This window comes from Cadophora gregata (genome assembly GCF_030347475.1).
Source record: "Cadophora gregata isolate MNR1 chromosome Unknown scaffold_5, whole genome shotgun sequence".
NCBI classification, from domain to species: Eukaryota; Fungi; Ascomycota; class Leotiomycetes; order Helotiales; family Ploettnerulaceae; genus Cadophora; species Cadophora gregata.
The window spans coordinates 665,562-685,739 of NW_026695928.1; the positions used below are offsets into that span (position 1 = coordinate 665,562).

General features: G+C 36.8%; 3 protein-coding genes across 3 annotated transcripts; 1 reads left to right on the forward strand and 2 right to left on the reverse strand.

Annotated features, from left to right (window-relative positions):
* Nucleotides 1–133: 133 nt before the first annotated feature.
* Nucleotides 134–1,764, forward strand: ONS95_011023 (uncharacterized protein; the record flags this gene model as incomplete). Its single annotated transcript, XM_058504617.1, has 6 exons — nucleotides 134–187; nucleotides 239–294; nucleotides 344–585; nucleotides 634–701; nucleotides 748–1,555; nucleotides 1,607–1,764. The coding sequence occupies 6 exons, from the start codon at nucleotides 134–136 to the stop codon at nucleotides 1,762–1,764; spliced, it is 1,386 nt and encodes a 461-aa protein (XP_058359173.1).
* Nucleotides 1,765–2,002: 238 nt separating this feature from the next.
* Nucleotides 2,003–3,771, reverse strand: ONS95_011024 (uncharacterized protein; the record flags this gene model as incomplete). The annotated part of the gene is made up of 4 exons (XM_058504618.1): nucleotides 2,003–2,100; nucleotides 2,150–2,164; nucleotides 2,219–3,588; nucleotides 3,635–3,771. 4 exons carry the CDS (start codon nucleotides 3,769–3,771, stop codon nucleotides 2,003–2,005), a joined length of 1,620 nt encoding a protein of 539 aa, XP_058359174.1.
* A 1,319-nt stretch (nucleotides 3,772–5,090) lies between these two features.
* ONS95_011025 (uncharacterized protein) lies at nucleotides 5,091–7,913 on the reverse strand (the record flags this gene model as incomplete). The annotated part of the gene is made up of 5 exons (XM_058504619.1): nucleotides 5,091–5,508; nucleotides 5,564–5,955; nucleotides 6,003–7,023; nucleotides 7,102–7,708; nucleotides 7,811–7,913. 5 exons carry the CDS (start codon nucleotides 7,911–7,913, stop codon nucleotides 5,091–5,093), a joined length of 2,541 nt encoding a protein of 846 aa, XP_058359175.1.
* Nucleotides 7,914–20,178: the final 12,265 nt, after the last annotated feature.

The following is a 20,178-nucleotide window of genomic DNA, read 5'->3' on the forward strand; positions in this document are numbered from 1 at the left end:
GCATTTCCGAGATCGCTCGGGGTGGAGGTGAGAACGACCTTCCACTTAACGCGCCTTCGCGTGAGACCGCGTCTGCCTCTGCTAGAGAAAACATCCAGGCTCCTTAATTTTTCGAGGACAACCACACAACACCATGGCAGACTACAAGACATTTCTGGCTACAAGCATCTTGACCGAGGATAAAGTGGTATGTAATGTGCAGAAATTGGTTCGCGGATGGATCTAACACAATCTCTAGGTCACCTACCGGCTCCTTAGTCGCTCCCTCAAAATCCACGTCAATGACGCAAAGGAGTAAGTTGTCAGTATCTATCCGGCATATTGACTTGCTGAAGCGATCTAGAATGCTCTATGAATTCCATCGGCAGCAGAATGCAAAAAAACCGGACACTCTCCACGCGACCTATCTCATCAGCGGCACAAAACGAAAGGAGACCATTGCAACGAACGGCGCAGCAAAGAAAGATGGCGAAGATGATTACATGCAGAGCAGTCCATTTATGGCCAGTTCAATGCCTGCAGCAGAGAATACCGGCGAGAGTGGCGTGTTGAGCCTGACTCTGGCCAAGGAAGAGAACTTGGACGGTTGGGACACTCCTCTCGAGTCACAGATTTTTGCTAATGCCGTTGTAGAAGTACGGTCTCAATACGAATATATATCTTCGATACATATCTATAGCGTTGGGCCCCATCCGTTGAAGGTACGACATCGAGTGTTCACTTGTTGACAATTCTGACGATCTAAAGGACCTACAAGTACTTTCAGATATCACACGCGAAATACAGGTGCTTTGCGCCTCCGAAGATGCAGTTGAGCAGGCCCCCAAATACGGCACTATCACGAACAAGAACGTCAAGAGAAGACCAGCTCGTCGGCCGCTCCACGTCGCAACAACACCTGCTCCAGCTCCAGCTACAGCCGCGGTGAATGTTAGACCAGCCGATGTCAAAGATAGCAAGCCTGCCGTAAAGCAAGAAAGCAAACCCTCGCAACCATCGACCGCCAATGATTTCTTCGGAAAAGGCAAAACCAAACCCAAAGCAGCCAGATCGAGCAATAACTCGAGCAAGGAATCTACACCGAACCCACCAACACTCAAGCGGGATAGTTCGAGCATATTCAAGTCCTTCGCGAAAGCTAAACCGAAACTCAAGCGCGAGGGTACAGATAGTTCAGCTATAGAATCACCAGCACTGAGCGCAGCAGAAGATTCTCCTATGAAAGATGTTGTGTCAGATGATGATGAGGAGGAGGAAGACACATTTGTCGCGCCTCCCCCAAGCAAAGAAATAGTGGATAGTGATCGTAGGTCGCGGAAAGAGAGGGAGGCGGCATTGAAGAAGATGATGGATGATGATGACGAGGATGAGGCTGTGAACCCGCAGCCTAAGCGGAAGGAAAGAGAGGATGTGGAAGTTGAAGATGAGGAGGAAGAGGAGAGAGCGAAGAGCGTCGAGAAGGGAGAGGTGCCAATCGTGGTTAGTGGTGGTCGTAGAAGAGGACGAAGGAGAGTCATGAAGAAGAAGACGGTTAAGGATGACGAGGGGTATCTGGGTAAGCTCTCCAAATCCATAGTGAAGGAACGATGCTCACTTATATGAACAGTCACAAAAGAAGAACCAGTGTGGGAATCGTTTTCGGAAGACGAGCCAGTCGAGAAGGCAAAGCCAAAGGCACACGCCTCAAACACATCAACAAAGGCCAAGAAACCGGCTGCAAAGGCTGGGCAAGGTAACATTATGTCTTTCTTCGGGAAGAAGTGACGAAACATTGCGGACGGCTTTTTTAAGTCGGTCTGATAGATGAAGGTTGATCGGCAGCATGCGCGCCACAGTAATTGGAACTCGTATAACAATGATATGAGAAATGAAATCGAGAGCTTTCAGATCGAAGCTGTAATGGTAATAAGTGGCCACGAGTTTATGAATTGAAATATGCACACTGAAACTACCCTTCAACCATTTCCTGCCGCATTTGTACTTATAGCTCACTCACAATAATTTAGTCCAGTGTGTAGGGTTCTGCACCAGGGCCAAATATTAGATGTGGCTTTCTCTTGGCGAGATCCAAGATGGTTTGAGCAAAGACACTGTTTGCCCCTATTTCCGTTAGCGAGATGAGGAGTAAATACATTCCCCGTAGACTTACAAGCGAACCAACTCCCTTGAGCGAATCGGTCAGCATTCATATCTCTCGTTGCGGAATCAGAATACTTACTGGTATAATCATGAACCTGGTTCACATTAATCGACTCATGAACCAGTCCTAGCCCACTAGCAGCAAGCACCATATTCACACACCCCATAATCTCCTTGTCATCATCCGATGTCATGGCTTGCAAGAGTAAACTCATGGGCCAGGCGTGTTCGAGACCGATATGCGGACCTCCAATACCTTGAAACGCTCTTCCTTCGAGATAATACGGATTTCCTGCTTTGTTGAGCAGCATTTTCCGTGTGTTTTGATATACTGGGTCAGTGCGATCGAGAAAGCCCATGATGGGCAGGGCTAGCAACGACGGCACGTTTGCATCATCCATTAGGATCTGTGAGCCGTAACCGTCGACTTCATAAGCGAATACTCGGCCGTAGTTCTTGTGCGCTACAACTCCATGCTGCCAGATCCCATCTGTAATACTCTGTGCACGCTTCTTCAGCAACTGCGATGTGCCAACATTCTTTGCGGCAGTAAGAATATCGGCAGTCTTCTTGAGTTCGACAGCCATTTGAGCGTTGGCGGGAATGTAAAAGCCCAGGATAGTAGCGTCGTCACTGGGTCTGAATGCACTGCGAATCAGGCCGGTGCCATAGTTCAGAGGGTTTCCAACTCCGGATAGTGGGAGCGTCTCAGTTCCTTGGTCGGTCCGTCGCCTGAAAGTGTAGGCATTGCGCTCAAATCTCCCAGTCTCGGAGTCGAAGGTAGATTGAGATTGTTGGTCGAGTACCTCGAGAAGTGTATCCAATGCTTTATACCAGCGTGGGGTGAGAAACTCGAAGGAGCCAGTATGATTGTAGAACGTGTTGCCTAGAGCGAGAAAATGCGCAAGTGAGTCTAGCTCGTACTTACATTCGAATACAAAAGAAGGCTCATATGCTGGATGAACGACATCGTCTTGGCCATTTTGTGTAGCTGACAATTTCGAAGGTGCGGGTGGCTGAAATGCGTTGCAGTATGGCGACTCGATAACATATTCCGCCTGGGTATTGATCGCTCCCAATATTAATTTGAAAATCTTCTTGTCCTTCTTCGCCAATGGCTGATACTGGAGCAGTTGATTTGTTGAATCTCGTAGCCATTCAGCATTGATGTCTCCCGTAACAACAAAAGATTGTGCGCCTCCCCATTTTCCATCAACAGAGCTTCTTGTCTTGAGTTCTGTGTGTGTCGCTTCCCCATCCACATGCCATCGAACAGTCGTATCCAAGGTGTTTGGAAAGGCGTTCTCGAACAATCGTGCCAAATCCTTGTCTACCATCTTCTCTGTCATATATTCAATAACCTTCTCCACAGAAGCGGATGTAAACGTCCGGCAATGTATCGACGGCCGTTGGAAGGGTAGCTCCATTGGCCCTTCTGAGAAGGGTCGACTTCAAGAAATCAGTTTGAGCTCTAAGGGTATCTGTTGGCACTTACTGTTGGAACGTAGAGTATCTCTTATAATCCGGACATGCTCGCGCATATGATGGGTCTGGTTCCAAGTCTGGGAGAGCTGCCTTTACGGCCCAGACCACAAGCCATAAAGGCCATGCTCGCAGAGAAAATGGATACATGGCTTATGCCCAGATATCCAAGCCAGCTCGGGGCTTGAAGTGTTGACTCCAAGTGGTCGAAACAAACACGAATGCTCACACCATCTGGACTTGCTGGCAGTTGTATTCACCCAGAATATCGAGATGCCAGATATTTGGAGGAAAGTGAGCGCCCTTCTAAATACGATTCCGGAGTTGAGGTCAAGTCTTAGTTCCGGCTGGTGTTGTTTCGAAGCCTCGTCTGGTGAGGCTGTCTGAGGATTATGTAAGCACACCAACCACCAGCTGTTGCCAGCAACAGGTTAACTATTCAACAGCGGCTATCGCTGAAATACGAAATCCGTGATCCAAAATCTCAACTATCCATCAATCTTGCGAAACCCCTTCTATGCTGCTATGAGCTTCCCGTCTATTTCGCATTCTTTTCCCTCCCTCACGTGGCTGCCAAACAATAGGTACTTCCCTTGCTCCCCTCGGACCCTTCGTCCCCTCACAACCACGCGAGAATGGTGTACCTGAAAATGCCACCCAGCATGTGACGTCCAGTGACTACCTAATTACCTACATAGGTAGTACCTTCGCTGACCGCTCAGGTAATTTAACAAAACAATTAGCAAAGATGGAACGTACAATGAACAAAGTTTCGGCACGAGCACAGCCAGCTGCATCGTGGGGCTGGACGAATGTAACGCTGCGAGGAATTTCACTGGGTCCTAGACTTGCCCTCCGTACTTACTCTTCGAGTAGCGGATCACCGAAGCAGTGGCTGCATTTGTGAGACCGTATCACTGGTGCCGAAATCGGAGCTAATCTGCGTGTGTTGGTGGAATCTGCGTCTGTTGGTGGAAGAGGAAGCTTCGTTGCGATTGAGTAAGTGAAGCCGGCTATAGGTCGAGCAGTCAGATATTGTATTTCTGATGTATGAAGCAAAGCATGTCTGACCAATGCAAGTACGCAATGCAATCTCAGCTCGTTGCATCATCCCTGCTATATCGGCTTACATACGAGATCGACATGATTGTCAAAAGTGCATTTCGGGGGTTTAACGGTTTGAATAGCCGGTCTACAGCTTCGAAGGCAAGTCTTCAATTGCCGCTGGGATATTCTATATGGCAAAGATCACAGTTCATCCCAATCATCAGACAGTTGAGAAAAAATGTTTATTCGTCTGCCATTCTAGGTAGGTAGCAACGCCTAATCTTTTGATTCGTTGTGATTTCATATCAATTTGGAACCACTTATTTTGAATGAACTCCAATGTCTGTAGGGAACAGCCCTCTCCCCCAAATCCCAGTTCTCGAACCCTCAGCAAGCCCGAAATGCCTCCTTCAGAACCTTGATTACAGACCCAACCAGTATCTCGTACTTTCAACCCTCAGTATAGCCTGCACGCTCACTGCTCCCTCTTCACTACATGAGCTGACACTAACAATGTAATTCCCTTTCTCATTGCACCATTTGCCTTCACTCTCATCCCAGAAACTCGTAGCGTAACTATCAATGTCGATCTCCACTCTCTTCTCTTCACCAGCACGAAGGAAAACTTTCTCGAAGCCGTGCAATTCTTTAACTGGACGTTGAGTATTGGATTCGGGGGCTGATATGTAGAGCTGTAGAACTTGTGAGCCATCATACAACCCGGTATTTTTGACTCGCAAGACACCCTTGGCTGTTGGTGTGGGGTTTCTCCTGTCTTTAGAAGGCGTTTTGGAAATCTCGAGGTTTGAGAGGGCGAATGTGCTGTACGAAAGTCCGTGACTTGGACATGTTAGCAGGGTTTGCAATAATAAATGGGGCGAGCAAGGGAGCCTACCCGAATGAAAACAAGGGTGGTCTTTGAATTTTGTCGTAGTATTTGTATCCAAGATAGATATCTTCCCCATACAATACTCTTCCTTTAGTACTGCCGAAGTTTAAGAACGCAGGCGTATCCCTGAGATCAGCTGGCCAACTTAACGGTAACTTAGCACAGGGATTGAAATCTCCGAAAATAATATCAGCTATTCCATTTCCAGTCTCGTTTCCTCCGTACCAGGCCTGGACGATGGAGGATGCGAGTGGTTCCCAAGGCATGGAAACTGGTGTTCCGGACTGATTGACAATGATAGTATCTGGTGCTACTGTGAGGACACTGGCAATGAGGTTATCAATATTTGGTGGAAGGCCCATATTTGGTCGGTCGAAACCTTCGCACTCCCAATCAGCCTAGAAATTGTTAGCGAGAGTTATGAACGAAGGTATGGATCGCTGACGTTCAAACCTGTGCACAAAACTGTGTAATCAGCTTCACTGGCAGCTCTTACTGCCCTCCGGATGCCCTCTTTCACGTCAACCACTGGACAAGCACCAATTCTAGCACCACCTCCTCCAAAGCTGACCACCCCTAGATTAAGGATTTTCGAAGTAGCTGCACTGCCGAAGTCGATTCGGAGTTTATAGGTCTTACCAGCAATCAAATTCCTCGTGGCGAACTGCTCTGCTGTTCCTCTGCTGAAAAATGCCGTCCCTGGAAGCTGGACAGTAGTCCCGTCAATAATTAGCTCATCATCTAGATAGAAGTTTGCTGTTCCATAAACTGTCATGCCGAACTCCCAGGGTCCGGACAAGTCAGGGGTGAAGTCTGCTTCCGCAGAGGCATAGAAGAGCTCAAAGTTCAACTTGGGGTTCTTGTAATCCATGAGCTGGAAGTAGGTCTTGGGCAAAGGTTCTGTCCCGACGCACACACGGTTCTTAACACTGGAAGGTTGATTGAAAAACCGGATTGCAGAGTTGGACAGGAGACGGTCGATCAGTGGTAGCATTTTATGTGCATATGCACCGACTTCATATACAAGCTCGACATTGGGACCAAGCTTTTCTCTGATAGCATCGTAAAGAGTGACGGAATAATATGGTTCCAGGGAGGCACTGCCGCCTCCAGTGATTGCAGGGTTCTTCATGTGTGATCCGATGAGAGCAATCTTCTTCATCTTCTTCGGAAGCGGAAGTGTCTTTCTCTCATTTTTGAGGAGAACGATACTGCTAGCACATATTTCACGATTTAGTGCTCTGTCCTCAGGAGTGTTTCGCTCGCCTTCAACAGGTGAGACGGTCAGTCGACTTGCTCGCTCAACAAATTGGAGGACTCGTCGAGCTCGTTGGTCCAGAGTAGACTGCTTGATTAAGCGAGCGGACAGGGCGAATTCAACCGCTGCTCCACGGTGCCTAGTAATTCCCGGCATTTCGAGATCCAGTCCGGCATTTATTGCCCCTGCTCCTGAGTAAGTACCATACCTGGGTTTTCTGTCAGCACAACTGGCGACACGGGAGCGAATTGAAATTCTCAAACTTCACGCACTCGTTGATACTCACCAATCACTAATCATCACAGGATTCCAGCCCCATTCCTTCCTGACCAGATCCTCCAACAGCTTCGGGTCTTCGGAGACATGAACACCGTTGACTTTGTTGTACGAAGTCATCATCGCTCCTGGATTCGCATCCCTAGCCACGATCTGGAAAGGTCTCAGGTAAACTTCTCTCAAAGCTCTCGGGGTGACAATCGTATCAACAGCCCTTCTCTCGTGTTCCTGATCATTACAGACGAAATGTTTCACAGTGGAAATCACGCCCGTTGACTCACATCCCATGATCATCTCACTGGCCAGGATGCCAGATAAGTGGCCGTCCTCTGCAAAACTCTCGAACCCCCGACCTCCAATGGGGGAGCGCTGCATGTTAATAGTTGGGCCTAACCAGCAATGGGCTCCTTTGGCAATGCATTCATCTCCGAGTAATTGGCCAGCTTTCCGGAGGAGATCTCTATCCCAGGTAGCTCCAAGGGCAGTTCCACAGGGCAGACAAGCAGCTAGAACACCGGCAAACCATTTCGTTCCTCTGATACCATTGGGGCCGTCACTAACTCGAATTGAAGGCACATTGAGTTCCGGGATGGGATAAGTGTGCCAGAAGTCAATTCCTGGTACGAAGTAAGCAGCTGGACCACCACATGATGGAGCAAGAGTAAGTGAGGAGAGACTGGTGAATGGGCAAAGGAAGGGGAGATGACGAGAGAACATACCGGACAACAGAGAAGCCTTCTCTCCATTGCTGAGCTTCGACAACACTTCTTCTACGTCAAAAGTCATAGTTTCGTAACTGGTTTGAGCAGACTGCGAATGCATTGCATTTTTGAAAGTTCAAGATGAGGGAAGAGGCGGGAGGCAGAAGCACCCTATTGTACTCCGGCTTCCGGAGGCAGCCCCAATGTAAGACAGCAGGCATGGCCAGCGTCCTACAGGCATTGAAGACAATGAAAGATCCTGATCCTGGCCGCCCAGCTGATCACTGGACAACAGCTGCTGAGGTGGGCACAGCACAGCACTTCACCGCACCACACCACACCACAGGTCCACAGGCGATGCTTCTTTGGGGAACCCGGGCTCCCGCGGCCACTTGGGCGAGACTCGAGACTCGAGACTCGAGAGGGAGGACGGGCCGCCATGCCGCAGGACCAGTATTTCAGAAACGAAGGTCAATTGATGTGGCTTTGTAACAGAAAACTCAGAATAGGAACTTGCAGCGTTCTAGTTTGGACCGGTCGCGGTTGTGCACCGAATAAACCAAATATGAGGGGCAATTGTTCGGGAGTGGGCGTGGGCGGGCTTACGGGCAGGGAAGACAGAGCTTTGACCACCGGAACTTCTACAGGGGGCCAGGGCCTCTGGCGCTCCAGGCGGAGGGGGGATGGGGAGGGGGAGGGGGAGGGGGTTTAAGGTTAAGGTACTTACTAGCCGGCCCACCTCCTGTTTTACTCAGGGCTCGCGTATAGTTAGGGCAAGTAAGTGTCATAAGCAAGTAAAGGTATTATATACTAGATTAATATTAGGGATTTATTTTTAGTATAGCTCTTACTAAAAATCTATTATAAATAATAAATATTTAAATAAATTAATAACACTTAAATATTAAAAGATATATTATTATTCTTAACTTAAATATTATTTATATATTTCCCTCTAGTAATATTTATAGCTATTCTAAGTGTAAATTCCGTATTATAATTACTTAAGCTTTTATTAGTACGCTTTATAGTAAGTTTTAAGTAAAACTTTATCTCTTTATTATTATTAATATTATAGTCCTTTTAACTCTCTTAAATAGCTTATAATAGACTTAGATACTCTTCTTTAGTATAAAATATAGCTTTAAATAATATAAGAGCTTTATCTAGCTCTTAGTTAATAATTAAAAGCTTTAGCGAAGGCTCTTCTTTATACCTTTAATATTTAAAAGCCTCTTATTTCCTAGCTTAATTAGCTTTTTTTATAGATACTCTAGCTACTTAAAGAGACTCTTTATTAAAAGGTATAGCCTACTATATAATATATTTATAGGGCTAAGTAAGAAAGACTAGATAATAGTAGGTAAGACTATTTATATTAAATAGTAGAGTTAACTATAGTTAACTCCTCTGCTTTATTATAAGTTTTTTACTTTTAGGAAGTATATCTATAGAGCTATATAGAACTATCTATAGAAGAAGTTATAGTATATAAAAAGTTAAGTACCTCTAACTAAGCTATCTTTAGCTTAGTAGTATATATAATATCTAGCTTAAATTCTTTTATATTCTAATACTTCCCTTTAAAGTAAATTATACCTACTATAAGTCCTTCTTAATACTTAATCTTAGATTATAGGTTTTTCTTAGCGCGCTTAACTCTAATAACCTCCTTAGCTAATCCTATTTAACTTTTAAACTATTTAAATATAACTTATTCTAGTAGTTTTATTATATTATTAGTAACTATTTTAGCTATAAGGATATAGTTAACTTTTAGCTTCTCTTATTCTATAAGATCACGGATATAGTAGTATATAATATTAATATACTTAGATTATTCGTTTAAGTAAGTGTTTTTTATTAGTATAATAGCTCCTTAGTTATCTCTAAGTATCTATACTAGCTCTAGGTTTCTTCTAATAAGCTTAAAGTAACTTAAGTTATAAAAGACTTAAGTAAACTATTAACTATACTTAGTATAGTTTATAAGTACTATATACTTAGATTTATAACTTAATATAATAACTAATTATTACTTCTTACTTAACTAAGATATTAAGTTACTATAGAATATAATTATACTTTCTAAAGTACTTTTCTTATTAACTTTATTACTTACTTAATCTATATTAGAGTAGAGTATAGTAATACTATACTCTTCTCTTAATTTATATTAGATCTATATTTTAATAGTTAACTTTAAGTACCTAAGTAGTAATTTTAAGGTATATCTATAATACTTAGCTAAGTTACTTATAAATTAGCTAAGTTTTCTAAGGATAAAAGCGATATTAAGTTATATAAAGATTATTATATATATTAAGCTTCTAATAATATACTAGTACCTAGTAATATTAATCTGCTTATTATTATTATTAGTAGAGTAAAGGTATTTATATCTAGTAATAGAAGTTCTCTTTAGCTTAATAGTTTCTTAAGTAATTCCGAGTTTATTAAGTACGCTTATAAGGTATTATTCTTAGTTAAGTTTAATAGTCTTATACTTTCTATTATAAGTAACTTTAGCTCTAAGAATCTTATTAATCTCCTTTAAGTTCTTAGTATTAAACTTTAATAATAGTCTTTTATAAAACTAATCTAGCTCTCTCTTAAACTTAGTTACTATAACTATATTATTAATATATATAAGAAACTTAATTATCTTATTTTTATATATAAATATATAAGGATCTACTATATTTTATTAGAATCTCTATTTAATAAGTTTATCTTTTATTAAATAGTTCTAATCTCTTACTACTTACTTTAGTTTATATAAGCTTTTTAGAGCTTATTATATATAGCTAATCTTAGTTAAGATACTATCTAGGATCTTTAAGAAGATCTTTTTCTTTAGTTCTAACTTAGTAAAGGTATTCTTAATATTATATTAATAGTATTTAAGATCTTTTTTTACTATAAGTACTAAGAATAACTAGAGTATATTTATTTAGATAGTTAAAGTAAAGGTTTAATTATAGTCTTATTTGTACACTTAATTAAATCCCTTAGCTACTAGTTAAGCTTTAAATTACTTAATCTTACTCTCTACTATAATCTTAATTATATATACTTATTTATAAGAGATAAGGTTTATACCCTTAAGTAGAATTATTTTATAGAAAGTGCTATTTATATAAAAAGATAATATTTCTTTAGATATTATAATATACTATTACTTTATATACTTACTATTAATAGCTTACTTATATATTTAGAGAATTATAATATTAGTAATCTCTTTTATAAGTAAAGCTACTTTATTATAAAGTTTATATAGCTTATTATCTAATATATTTCCTTTTACTAGAATCTATATAATTATTACTTTAATTCTCTTTATACTTCTTTTATCTTCTAAGTCTAATCTAGTTCTCTTTTATAATAATTATATAAAGTAGTATAATACTTTTTTCTTCTTTAAGTTAACTATAATTAATTTAAGTCTATTATTAGCTTTTAGTTCTACTAGTATTTTACTTAGAAAGTTTAGTATAATTATATTAGCTTATAATCTAAGATTAAGAGTTAAGTCTATATTCTTATTAACTTTTAAGCTAACTTCTAGAGTTATACTAGTTACTAGTAGCTAGTCTAGTGTTATTTCTAATTCTAGTTCTAAGTTATAATCTAGTATATTAGCTTCTATAAAAGCTAGTATATCTACTAGTAATATAAAAGAGAGAATAACTACTATAGAGTTTATTTACTAATCTTTAATTATTAAATTAGTTTCCTTTAGTATCTTTAGTTTACTTTAAGCTTTCTTATCTAAAGTAATATTTAAAATTCCTTATAATTCTACTAAAGAGTTTTAAATCCTTAAGTTAACTATTTCTCTAGAGCTACTTTCTTTAATAATTACTTAGCTAAATAAGATTATTAATTTATATTCTAAGAAATATACTTAGAAGTACTTTATTATATTTTCCGAATATTTTATTAAGACTCTAATCTTACTAAGATTAATAAGTTTATTATACTACTTATTTATAAGTATTATCTTTTTATTTATATAATAGAAGTATTTACTTCCTTACTTATAGATATAATTAATTAATAGTATTTCTCTTATAAAAGCTTTTATTAAGTAAGTCTTTATACTATTAGTTATAAGTCTAGTTATAATCTAGTTTCTTATATATAAGTCGGCTTTAGTAGCTTTATCTTAGAGTTTTAGTAGTAATTAAGTATCTTTAAGTATTATATATATATTAAATTCTATAGTTTAAATTAATTATTTAATAAGTCTATTCTAATATAAGAATATAATAGTTATTAATTATACTAGTACTTTATCTTTAGTTCTCTAATTATTAGTAGCCTTAAGTAGCTTAAGTATATTATCTAATCTTACTTACTTAACTTTTTTACTAGATTATAATTTAATACTAACTTTCTAATCTTAAAGTACTTAATAAGTATTTCTTTTAGTTTTTAGTAGAATTACTTAGTCTTAGTAAGAATAAATATTAATAATTAGTAAGAAGTAGTAGTTCTCTTTAATTAATATTAAGAATAATTTAGTGATATTAAATTATACTAAGTTAAGGATTTTAATAAGCTATATACTTAGTACTTTTAGAATCTGATTCTTTATTTTTATAATAATATATATATTATAGATATCTAGATTCTTAGGAATCTTAATTACCTTTTTTAGTATAGTTATATTATATAAGTTCTGAATCTTTTTAAGTCTAAGGTATATAAATTATTAGTAATACTTAAGGTATTACTTAAAGTCTTTTATAATAGCTATATTATTATCTATTAAGTTATCTTTTACTAGTTTAATAGCTAGTAAAGCTCTTAAGGTTTTAAGTTAACTATAATTAACTTTTTTAATAGTTCTAATTACTTTCCTATTAAATACTTTAGAGATATATTTTATAATATAAAGACTATAAGATTACTTTACCTTTAGAACTCTTTTATTCCTTTTAGTAATTTAAATATTCTTATTATTAAAGGTTCTATAATAGCTACTTTGTAATAGCACGGTTTAGCGTTAGCTAGCACGTGAGCGAAATAACCACGGATCAGGTGATAACCTCTCTATTAGCGCGAATATCAAGCTGAGGAGCCCTCGATTCCGTGGAGGGCGCTTGAGCCTATATAGACAAATTCCCCGGGCTATTCCCGATTAGGCCTAATTACACTTGACGTAAAACTTGACGTAAACTCCTATAGTAGCGTAGAGCTATTTCCCTTTGCGTATAACTAAGTGGGTAACTGTCGGTAAACCCCTTTAGAGTTAACTGAGCTCTACTGAGTCTTACTAAGCTTTACCGAGCTCTAGACTCTTCCTAATCGGGTATAGTAAAGAAGTAGTTACTACTACCTTTATATCACCCCCCCCTTTGAAAAAATCGAGTTATAAGCCTAAAAGCGTAATAAAACAATTAAAAAAAATAAAATAGAAGTAATTATTATATATTAGAGATTAAAAGTAAGTAAAAAGAGGTATAAAACTAAACTAATAAGCAGATAAAATAAAGCACTTTTTTGACGCTAGTAGTGTTATAACTGTAAATAGTATATATTCACTAGATATTCCTGGACCGCTTGTTCCTTATTAGGGTTAGCCTTTCGCTAAGCTTTTTCTATTCGTATTATAATACGGGCGATTTCGACGAGTTTTCGGTTCTAAGCTTGTATATAGGTTGTAATACGCTCTCTATTAGGTTTTAAGCCTTGTAGCTTATAATTCGACTTATAAGCGTCAAGCGTTAAGAGCTTTTCGTTAAATACCTGATAAAAGGGGTTTACTACGCTATCTGGTTTAGTAAAGAATCGAGCTATAGGCTTAGTAAGGTAAAGTAAATACGCTAGTAATAAGGAAGCTAATTCGCTAGCTTCTAAAGCTTATTACGGCGTAAGCTATAGAGCAGGGAATCTAGGCTCTAGTTTATTAATATTAGTTAAATCGTCGACTAGGGTTATAGCTGTAATAGGCTATTCTAGCTAATCTTTGGCCTCTGATTCGCTTATAAGATTATTACTTATAAAAGTAAAATCGTTATTTTATAATAGAGCGTTAAAGGCGAGCTTTAATTAGCTAAGAGGTCTTCCGCTATTAATTTTATAATAGTTATATATAGCTTTAGCTGAATTACTAAAGCCGTTTATATTATACTATATATTATTAGGGGGGTAGTCTCTTTACTTTACTTAATATTATATTATATCGTTATAATAACAATAAGCTAGTATACGAACTAGCTTATATTCGTTCTTATTATATTCTACGTCATTATTACGGACCCCTTAGCGCTACGGTTCAGTTAGCACTTATATAATAATAAAAGTATTAGTAGTACTATAGGGGCATTAGTACTAATAAGGGAGCGGTACTATCGATAAGGTAGTACTAGCTAAGGAAGGATATAGGATAATCGAGTAATACTACTATACACTTATACTTTAGTAGTAATAGTTACCTAGATTATAATAGATAATAAGTCACGTAATAGATCCCTAGATCCCTAGATCCTCTTATAAGAAAACAGATCTAAGGATCTAAAGATCTAGTATCCTAAGGGATCTAAGGCAAACGAAGGTTCTATATAAGACTAGCACGTCTACTATTAGATAAGAGCTTTATACTTAACTTTAAATAGTATTCTAATACTTAGTAACTATCTTCTGTTTATATGATATACTTACCTCTCGATTATTAGAGATTAACTATAGCCTTCTGTATTTATAGTAAGTAAATACTAGACTATTATACTTTAAGCACTTTCTCGTTAGAGGTACTAACTCATGAAGATAATATATCCTCTGTTAAAGAATTATTAAATAACTACTTAGCTCCTACTAAGGTCTTCGACCTAAAGAATATACTTAAGATCGCTGCTCTAGATCTCTATAATAGAGACTGATCTAAGCTTAGAGTATATCTCACGTAGGTTAAGCTTTATATAGGCTTTAATAGTTATTAGTTCACTATAGAGACTAATAAAGTCCTTTAAGCTTCGTCCTTTCTCCAGGGATCTACTTTTAACTAGATCGAGACTTTCCTCTTAGACTATATTTAGAACTAAACTAAGGATAGGAGAGTCTCTATAGCTATAACTAAGGAATCCTAGAAGATCTTTATAACTTTTAAAGGTTTTAAGTATAGAATTAACCGCGTTTTTAGCGATATTAATTAGAACTATACTACTAAACAGAATATCTAGAACTTAAAGCAGGTCGGGTTAGCGATTATATATACTACTGCTTTCTAGTAATTCGCGAATCAGACTAGCTAGAATAATAACGCCCTTCGGGTATAATACTATAAGGGGTTAAAAGATAGAGTAAAAGATAAGATAGTAAGATCGGACGCGCTTACTAACTTATAAGAACTTATTAAGATAGCTATTAAGATTAATAACTGAAATTATAAGAGGGCACTTAAGAAAAAAGGCTAATACCGCTCCGGAATATATATATACTAAGGAAGAGGAGGTAATAATAAGAAACTATTCTACCTTCGGGAAATAGAACTTAATACGATATTCCGGAAGCTAAGTTATTAAGGAAAGCCGCGTAATAATAGGCTATCTAAGAAAGTTATAAGCGAGCGATAAGAAAAGAAGCTATACTTTAAGTATAGCCTCCCTAGTTATATAGCTAGCTCCTATTAATAAAAGAAGTTGTGAACAGATAAGAAATATACTAATATAATAAGATATAGCTCTTATAATAAACTAATATAATAACTCGCTATAATATATTAATATATAACTATAGATAAGCTTAAGGAGAATCATATCTATACCTAGTTAAGCGATTCTAATAATAGTAAGTAAGATTCCGCGAGCGTTATAGATCAGCTTAAGTAAACTATTATTAGTATACCCCCTAAGGACTATATATATTAAGACAATAATAGCTCTAAACTAGATAACAATATAAAGCTAATACTAAGTGATAATAAGGAAGAGGCCTAGGAACCTGATTAGACTCTAGAACTAAAGCTACCTTAACCGGAACTCTTAGGACTAAGAGTAAGCGAAACTTAGGAAGTTACCTAAAGAGAAGAGAGCCTATATTAAGTTAGCTATAATACTCGCTACTAGATTAATATAGCTACCGGGGTTACTTATTAAGAACTAAGCCTTATTAGCTTAGGGGGTCCGCTGTAGGAGGTAAGGTATAAAGTAGTCTACCGGGACTATAAGCGTATTAGATAGAGAATAGCTAGTAGCTAGGAAGGACTAACGACCTTTATATAGCACTTACTACTCCAGAATACTATTATTCTTAACACTAGCGCGCTACTAGAGGTAGGCGAGAAATAGGAAATCATAGCTAAGAACTGATATAATAGGATATAAGTCTATATTAATAATAATAGCCGGTACTACTATAAGATATATAACCTAGTAATATATACTGAACTTAGAATAGGACTTATATATAAGGTCAGCCTAAGCTATAGTAATCGAAGGGTATAGGAGAGTATCCTCGACTATAGTGTATATTAGGAATATTTCTATGTGTAGTAACTTACCGCTATTAGAGATAAATATCTTATATTGGAGGTTAAAATTAAGGGAGTTAAACTTCAGGTAATAGTAGACTCTAGGGCACAAGGGAACTTTATATCTCTTACTATTATACTTGAGCACTACCTATTAACTGAAGTAAAGGATAAGAGATACTATCTAGTACTAGCAGATAGTAAGATCGCCTTTAATAGACTAATCGAGGTCTAGACTGCTCTAGTTTATATAGGTATCGCCGGATACTTCGAAATAATCTAATTTGATATTATTAGGATTAGAAGGTATAATATTATCCTAAGGTTACTATAGATAGAAAAGTATAATCCTGTTATTAACTAGCAGATAAGGAAACTTAAGTTTAGTTATTACTAAGACTACTATTATCCATTAGGAACAGAAGTAGTAAGTATTTAAGAGGTTAGCGCTACTTCTAAGGAAGAGCTCGGATACTAAGATAAAAGTCTACTAATAAAGGATATACTATTAGTATATAAGAAGTTTATAGCACTATTTAAAGAAGAATAAGGTATCAAGGCCTTATTAAAACACTAGGACTATAATTATCGGATCGAGTTAGAACCAGGTACTAAACTAATATTCTAGCTACTTAGGGAATATTCCGTGATAGACTTAATAACGATTAAGTAATATATTAATAAAAACCTAGCGAAGGGATTTATCTGAGAGTCTAAATCTCTATAGGAGAGTAATATCTTATTTATAGAGAAGAAAGATAGAGGATAACGAATATATATCGACTACTATTAATTGAATAATACTATAAAGAAGGATCGTTATATACTATTATTAGCTAAAGAACTGCGAGATAGACTCGTTAGGGCTAAGATTTTCACTTAGCTTAACTTACGAGGAGCGTATAACCTTGTTAGGATAGCTAAGAGTAAAGAAGAAAAAACAGTATTTCGCACTTGTTTCAGTTACTATAAGTATATAGTCATGCCCTTTAGCTTAACTAATATACTAGCTATATTCCAGTGTCTAATTAATAACGTTTTACGGCCTTACTTAGATATAATATATATATGCTATTTAGATAATATACTAGTCTACTTTAAATCAGAGGAATAACATATGAAGGATATCACAGCTATTCTCTAGAGGCTAGAGGACGCTTACTTATTACTTAAACTAGAGAAGTATAACTTCCACGTAAACGAGGTTATCTTTCTAAGCTATATAGTTACTACTGCAGGATTAGCTATAGATCCTAAAAAGATTAAAGCAATTATTAAGTAAATAGAGCCTATGAATATTAAAGAAGTATAATCCTTCCTCGGGTTTACTAACTTCTATAGGCGGTTTATTAAAGACTACTTGAAAATCGCTAGGCTACTCACGGAGTTAACTTATAAGAACAAGGAATTCCACTAGTCTGATAGCGTATAAAAAGCGTTTAAGGCACTTAAAGCGGCTTTTATCGCGGAACTAGTACTCACTTCCTTTACTCCTAATAAAGAAATATATATAGAAATAGATTCTTTAGACTATACTATTAGAGCTATACTTAGCTAGCTGAGCGAGGACAGAAGATAGTAACTAATCGCTTATTATTCGCGGAAACTATCACTAGCAGAATTTAATTATAATATATATAACAAGGAGTTACTAGTAATTATAGATATAGTATACGAATAGAAGGTCTACCTTAAAGGCGCCGCTTATAAGGTATAGATCCTAACGGACTATAAGAATCTTATTTACTTTATAACTACTAAGGAACTGAACTAACAACAGGTTTATTAGTACGAAATACTCTCTACCGTTAAGCTTCGAATTTCTTATATTAAGGGAATAGAAAATACTCGAGCTAACGCTCTAAGCCGGAAACTAGAGTACCTTATAAATAAAACCTATAAATCTTATACTATACTACGAAAAGATAGCGATTCATTAGTTATTAATAGCTGATAGCTAGCCGCGATAAGATAGCTAGTCGCAGAGAAAATCTGGAAAAGCTACGCTAATAACCTAGTTATAGCTAAATAGCGACACTAACTAGGCGAAGGGTTCTCCTTCTCCCTAGAAGGAACTCTCTTATTCTAAGGATGAATCTATATACCTACTAGGGACAGGATGAAATTCGTTACGTACTAGTATAAGCTGCCCGCTTATAGATACCAGGGGGTAACTAAGATACTATCTAAGCTATCTAGGGAATACTACTTCCCAGGTATAAGGAAAGTAGTTAAAGATATAGTAATATCATATGATATATATATCCGGAATAAGGCTATATACTATACTCCGTATAGACTTATAAAGTCACTAATAATACCACCTTACCTATAGAAATTAATTACTTTAGATTTCGTAGTCGAGCTACTACTCTTAAAAGACCTAATCATAGGAATCATATATAATTCAATCTATATAATAATAGATAGGTTCACGAAGTATATATATATAGTACTAGTACTTAGAACATAGGACACGCTTATAATAGCGTAGGTATTTCTTAGAATAATCTTTATAAGCCACGGAATACTAGATAAGATTATCTTAGATAAAGATAAGCTCTTTACCTTAAAGTTCTAGAAAACTCTTATCACGCTCTTAGAGATAAAATAGAAAATATTAACTATATTTTATCCCTAGACTAATATATAGATAGAATAAATCAACTAGATAATAGAGACTTATCTTTAGTGTTATATAAACTATAAGTAAGACGACTAAGTATAACTGCTCCTACTTACTTAGTTTATATATAATAGCGCGGATTAAGAGACTATTAGAGTATCGCTGTTCTATATAAATTATAGGTATAATCCCATAGTATATAATCTACTAATAACTAGTTAAGGGACTGCGCAGGAAGCTATACTATAGGTAGATAGGCTTAAGTAGCTCTATAAAGAATTATTAGCTGATATTCTTTTTATTATATAGAGATCTATAATCTACTATAATAGAAAGCGTAGTATAGGACTAACGCTTAAGGAGAGGGATAAAGTTTACTTACTTAGAAGGAATATTATAACTAAGCGACTAAGTTATAAATTAGATTATAAGAAGCTAGGACTATTTAGGATTACTAAAGTCAAGGGACTAGTTAATTATTAACTAGCTCTGCTAAAGATAATAAACATCTACTTAGTATTCCATATATCTCTTCTCGAACTAGTACCGCTAGGAGCACTACTAGCTTCTATTACTAAAATATAACCGATTAATCTAAACACTAAATATAAGGTAAAAGCTATTCTTAACTATTAGTATTTCTATAGTAAACTAAAATATCTAATTAAATAGAAAAGGTACTTATAATTAGAAAACACTTAGAAACCTAAATCTAACTTCTACTACCTTAAGCTTCTATAGGGATTCTATTAAAGAAATCTAGGTTTACTTAGAAGAAAAGGAACCTAAGGTTAGGGGCCGGGCCCTCGAAGAAGGATACTAGGTAAGCGTTAAGTTCGAAGGCAGGGAACTAAGAAGTAGGATTATTCTTAACGAGCTTAGAGGGAGGCGTTAGAAGGCGAGTAAGGGTTACGGTTTTTCTTATCTTAAACTAATATATAAGTTATTTAGGAGTAAACCTCTTAATATACCCTGAGGTACTATAATCGTAACGCTTTAAGCGAATATACTTAGAGTATTGTTTCGAAATAGATAAATCTAAGAAGTAAGTATAAGAAAAGCTATAGTAGAAGGAATAAGGCTTTACGAGTTACGTAGTACGCTTAATATAGAGCGTGAGCTAGATACTCTATTTTTTCTTTATCTAAGCGATACTTGATTTCTTTATAATACTAGATATAATAGATAAGGAAGGTAGTTATTAGTAACTATCGATATTTCTTAAGGTTATACTTAAGCGTAGGGATTACGCTAAGCTAAGAGAGGGATAGTATTATGAAC